A 6134-nucleotide genomic window follows, 5' to 3' on the forward strand; every position below is an offset into this window, starting at 1 on the left:
TTGGTTTCTACCCGACTGCGGAGAAAATATTGGTTCCAATTAGAGGACCTCATTATTTTGTTCAGGGTGGTGTGAAGACCATGTCTTGCTGCCGTTGTGGATTCAATAGCTCCACAACTGCATGTCTTAAATTGCCGTAGCAGCAGAACGATGTTGACAATAACGGCACTCGCTCGCTGGCATTTACTCTCGTTTATTCTGACTTATAGCAGCAATGCACTCACTACTATATGCCTCAAGGTGCTTTCAACCCAAGCACAGCGACAGCCCATAGAGACACACAAGCCACGTGTTCATTTAATTCTGAAAGTCTAACCGTTCGGTTACATTTTCGGCTCTCGGTAGCTCAGTCAGCGGAGCATGAGGTCCTCCTGGGTTCGATCCCGGGAAGGCCTACCGTCAAATCACTATATATATAAGTAGCACGGCTTGGGTAACTAAGTCGTGCAGTAAGTACTGAGTAAGTGGTAATGGTAATAGTACAGTAAGTGCACCATTTCCCAGGGGTCTAGTCTAGTGCATTGGATAAGGACACCTGCTTTCTCTGCTGATGTCGACAAGCCTCTCTGACGTATACATGTGTACACTCTCAGATATATATTTATAAATGAACATAGAGGATTTTCCTGTGTGGACATGGAAAAAGGAGTGGAAATAAATCTTCATCACTGGAGATTACTGCAGATTACATGGCCATGGCACTCAGAAATGGGGGGATTATGTATGAAACATACTGTGGCATATTTTAAATCATGGCAACAACATGGCCGAGATGTCCATCGGATTAACACCCTTTCCTGACGCAATGTAAGACTGGAACCAAAGCATCAAACAAGCGTGTTGCTATCCAAAAGAAGGAATTCATCTATTTTTCAAAACAACAACAGGGTTGGGTGGAGGATGTAGAATTGATTTTCTGGTGGAAGGTTATAGGACTAAAGCAGGGATTCATTCCCTAGTGTCAAGCTCTTACCTGTTCTCAGCAAAACCAAGCACTCCTGACTGACAGGCAAGGGGTGCGGTCTTGACAACACATCAGCCAATGCCTCCACTATGCATTTCATCACCTGGGCAGACAGAAAGAACACAGGACTGTTAGCTACTGGGTTACTAATTAGTTATTGTTTATTGCGACCATAGGTCGCAATAAACCTAATGATTTTTAATGATTTTTATATTTATTCTTTTTCTTTAAAGCTTCACAAATTATATTTCATTGCGATACCACGATAAATAAAAACGTTGTAGTGGTTAAAGCATAATGCCTTTCATGTGGAAGGTTGTGGGTGCAAGGGCATGCGGTCACAACGCCAAATCAAATGGGTTCAGATCTGAAGCCTGTCCTGGACGGGGTATCCCGACGTAAAAACAAATCCATCCACTATGTTAATTAATTTATCCAAGCCGCAACACAATCACATTGATTGGTCGTTAAAATAAACATGAAAATGCCCACGGCCCGTGTGTGGGCCATGAATGCTTTTAGGATATTTCAAGTGGGCTCTGCTCCAGGAAGGGATTTGGAGCCTGCATGTTGAATGTCCAATGTTTGTGTATCAATTCACTCCAGTAATCCTTTATTCCACAGTGGTCCAGGGACCACCTGTGGTCCTTGATGGGGTTCCAGGTGGTCCCCCGGCAAAATGATGGAGAGTTGGTAACCAAATCCTACCTACATGACTGCCGGCCTAAATATGTTCCAAACCGCCCCCCTCAGCTCTTCCACTGCTGGCCTGACTCCCTTTGACAGGGAGTCTCTATAGACATTTTTAAAGCACAGCTCAAGACCCACTGCTACACTCTTGCTTGTAATTGATCTTTTGCATTTTTGTTATTCATGTCCTCACTGTATTGCATTACTGCTATTATTTTTAATGTTTTATGCCTTTCTTTTCTTTTCTTTCTTTCTCCATTGCTCTGTAAAGCAATTAAGAGAATGTAGAATAAGTGTTATTTTGATAAACGCCTGTTGTCTCTCCTAATGGTGCCACATCAATACATCATGGAATTGTGGACAAAATCCTAGTATCCGACGACAACAGAATATTCTAACACTTGGGTCTGAGAGGCCAAATATCTTCAAACGGTGGTCCGTGGCTCAAATGCAGAATAAATAATGGGCCTTGAAATGAAAAGGGTAGAAAACCCTTGCTTTATCCAAAGATGTGACTCTCAGTCCCAAGATATAGGACGAGATCAAATTCCTTTCCGTTGTGCTTTCAGTGCCCAGTGACTCACTCAAAGGCCTAATTATAAAAAAAGAATACTCGTTATTTCTCTCTGGGTCTTTGAAGCATTCCTCGGTTACGCTGTATCTCTTATTTCCATCTTGTCACTCCTCTCCTCGCTTATTCTCTTACAGTATCTATCTACAGCAGTGGTTCTCAAAGTGAGGGGCCGATTGACCCCCAGGGGCCCTTGTGGGATGTTCCAGGGGGTCCCCAGCCAAAATGAGTAAATAAATATATAATATGGGTTATTCCTAGTATTCAGTGCCATTTGTGTCCCCAGGTCATAATACATCATACCTTAAGCAAAAACAAAAAAAAATGTACCTCAGAGTGAAATAAATATAAAATAATCCCTTTGATTTGAGTAGAGGTATGCTAAAACGCCATGTCCTCCGCATGTTTTTTCAGCTTCATATATCTTCAATATATCTAATCAAATTCAAACAAAATCTAAATTTTGAAATCTTATTATCACCAAATGTTATTCATTGTGATACATGTGTAAATCTATTTTGTCCCCCTGTCCCCCATGTCAAGCTGATGCAAATCCACCTGTAAATGTTCCCTGACTAGTTCTCTATAACCAAATGACTTCAGAAAGTCATTGGCTAGAGAAAGAATCTTTGAAAGGAAACCCTACACAACCCTACACAGCATTACTGATGTGGTAAAGTATAAATGTCCCCTCTGTTAACCCATTCTGACCTGAGATCAGATTCTAAAAGTGTCTTCGATTTAAAAAAAATAGCAGACCTACAAGCTCGTATCGCGCCACTCGGTGGCGCGATATGAGCTTGTAGATCTGCTATTTTTCAACAGCTAAAGCATAACATGATGCCAACACCAAAATGGGTGCCCGGTCAGAATGGATTAAGCTTAATTATAGTTATATTATAATTGATACATTTTCATGATTCTGAAAATATGGTTGATAACTATATTAATGGCCATCTCTATAGCATAAAATGTCCCATATTTGTCCCCCATGTTACAGTGTCAATGGATATTTACATGGAACATTTGGAATAATGCATTAAGCTGGACAGATATGTTTTTCTGACAGCTGAACATAATGAAGTGATGAAACATTAAAAAGTCCTTGACATGAAAAGGTTTGAGAACCATATTGTGTATCTTCAATCTGCAGTATCAACCTAAAATCTATCCACTTTAATAATGGTCTTCAACAAACAAACAGCATCTAATTCTCGTATGGGATGTGAAATGGATCCCTGTCTCAACTAAAGGGTCATGACTCTCCGCTGTGCTGGAGCTAGGAATGGGCTTTATTGATTCTGAAGTCAAAGTGAACTCGCCCCTAGTTGGTGGTGAGAAATGTAATACAGGACAAATTGCTTGGCTGGTGTATATTTCTAGCTCCAGTTTACCTTTTGAGAGTGAAGGGTGGTGAAGTAATTATAGTTGACCGATGAGAAGTTGGCTTTTATACAATATTGTATTTTTGAGTGGAGCAACCACTCCTAGACTCCTAGCAATTTTTGTCTGGCTGTGTCCCTGGGACCCTGGCTGGGTCGGTCTGTCTGAGCACGAAATGGCATTTGGTTGGTTTTCACAACCAAGTGTCACTGTTGCGCAGCCTAACACACACACATATTAACTATATATATGATGATTTGGGGTGTTACAGTACAGTATAGTGACAGTACAGTAGAGGGACCACTACACGGTAACTCTGTCATTTATCAACCATTACACACCATATTTCAGTCATTTGTTATAAGTAATAAATAATGTGTAAAATAATTGCTGCTTACTTTGACGTCTTCATTCTCCAGGTGACTTGAAGTCACTGGCAATGACAGAACTGGAAAATAAGGTAAAGCATGTCAACATAACATTGTCACACAGATTTTAATTATTTGGTCATATTATGATCCCAGCCAGGCTGTCCTTAACAGCTGAATCCAAAATTAGACTAAACGACATATTAAAAGAAAATAATAATAATAATGTATAATTAACAAATAATCTAACTCACAACTTTAAAAGAACCATTGAATTAGGACTTGCTAACTGCGCTAAAACTGCAGGTGAGTGTTTTTTTTGCCCTGCATTCGATTCTAACGCCGCAAGGCTCCCATATGACAGACAGACGTCTCTCTCTCTCTCTCTCTCTCTCTCTCTCTCGCGCGCGCGCACGCATACACGCACGCACACAACACAAATAATACTTGCCGCTGTCCTTGGTCCTGAATGGAGGAAGGACATCATGAGACACAAACAGTTCAACAGCCATTTTACTCATTCAACTTTAAATGGAACGGGGCATGCAGGGTCGAGCCTTTTTCTTACCGCAGTTAGATAATGTTGTTAAAAACAACAACAATCCTCTCACGATCATCTTCGCAAATTATAGACACATCCAACCAAGCTCTCCAGCAATATGAGAAAATTGGGCAAAGCCTTGTTTTTTTCTCCGCCTCCCCAGAAGCTTTGATTCCGCCTCCTTCGAGTGCTGCAGATGGTGTTTTGTTTTATGGATGCATGCTGGACAAAACTTGGCCGCCTTTCGTTCTTTCTGGAGAGCACGGTGGTACCTCTGCATGGATGGACCTATGCGGTCCTTATGGTTCACACCACACGAACACATCGCTGCAAGCCCGCAGCACGCTTTATACTGAACGCCTGGCATTGGACAGAGAGGAAATGACATCATCGTGACATCGTCTTCACACTATTAGAATCGACGGTGTTCGTTTAACCTCTGAGATTGTACAAAGCGCCATACCATACGGGTCCATTTTGGTGCCATTGTAGCCTATACGGAGGATTTAAGAGCCAGGGCTGTGTGATAGTGATGACACCGGATAACACCGGGCGTGTAAAGGCAAGGATGGAAAGTAACTGAGAAACTAAGTACCTACTGTAGTCTGTAAGGTACTTGTAAGGTAAGGTATTGTAAGTAGGTATTGTAAGGTATTGTGTAATTGTAGGCTACCACCATTTTGTGGTATTTAGTACTTCAGTTGAGTATGTAACATTTTCAGTAGGCTATACTTGCAGATTTTGAGTATTACTACACAAAAATACATTAACCACTTTAACCGCTCTATATGTATTTTAGCCATCAACTGCAATGTATTGTAAATAATATTGCACAATACTAATACAATTCGTTTTTTTGTAGCCTACTTCATTATACACAGTATATATAGGCTAAGTATATTGCTGACCACAATTAAAACAATTAAGCCCTTTAGGGCTTTCAGCACCATTGTAGGCTATAATCATACCACTAAGCCTACTACTATTAGCATACTGCTAATAATGTATTCAATTAATAATACAAAATAAATAAAAATAATAAATCAAATGACTAACTATGGGTGTTATCTGATGCATTGAAAAGGTTTTTTTTAGGATACAAATTATTTACTTTAGTGTGATATAACTACACTCAAAAAAGTATAAAACAATCGCCTTGTAAGTACGACTATTAAAAAAAGGTATATTAGCTTAATAAAATCTGTGAATATCACTTATGGGATCCTTTTAGTTGGATATACAATAATTAATGAGTAAAAATCCAACTGTTGTGAGTTAAATGTACATCTATTGTTTTAGTTCATTTCATGAAAATAAATGAGTATAATGCCAAACTGGTAATATTGGTCAAATATATATACAAGTCTCAGTAAGTTTCCATCATAATATTTGAGAATGGAGTGATATCATACAGATCAGTTTGAAGAAATGTAATTATTACTCATTCCAACCCAATATTATTAGTAGATACGGTATCTACTAATAATATTGGGTTGAAATGATCTAAGATACCCATTAGACACGCCTACCTGCCTCTTATTGGCCAGAGTTCATAACAGCGATGAAAGCCGGACCGATACGAGTCATCCCGAGTGGCAGGCTGGCAGCCAATAAGCC

General features: G+C 39.8%; 1 protein-coding gene across 3 annotated transcripts in view; it reads right to left on the minus strand.

Annotated features, from left to right (window-relative positions):
• The window catches only part of chga (chromogranin A), a 17352-nt gene extending 12553 nt beyond the window's left edge, over positions 1-4799 (minus strand). For all 3 annotated transcript variants that reach the window (XM_083789730.1, XM_083789729.1, XM_083789728.1), the window contains exons 1-3: positions 4545-4799; positions 4007-4056; positions 974-1067 (exon numbers count right to left, since the gene is read on the minus strand). In XM_083789730.1, coding sequence (XP_083645856.1) covers positions 974-1067; positions 4007-4056; positions 4545-4593 — 193 coding nt within the window. In that variant the 5' untranslated portion in view covers positions 4594-4799. The remainder of the gene's footprint in view (positions 1-973; positions 1068-4006; positions 4057-4544) is intronic.
• Positions 4800-6134: the final 1335 nt, after the last annotated feature.

Source organism: Protomyctophum parallelum (genome assembly GCF_964188405.1).
Source record: "Protomyctophum parallelum genome assembly, chromosome: 19".
In the NCBI taxonomy this organism is placed as follows: Eukaryota; Metazoa; Chordata; class Actinopteri; order Myctophiformes; family Myctophidae; genus Protomyctophum; species Protomyctophum parallelum.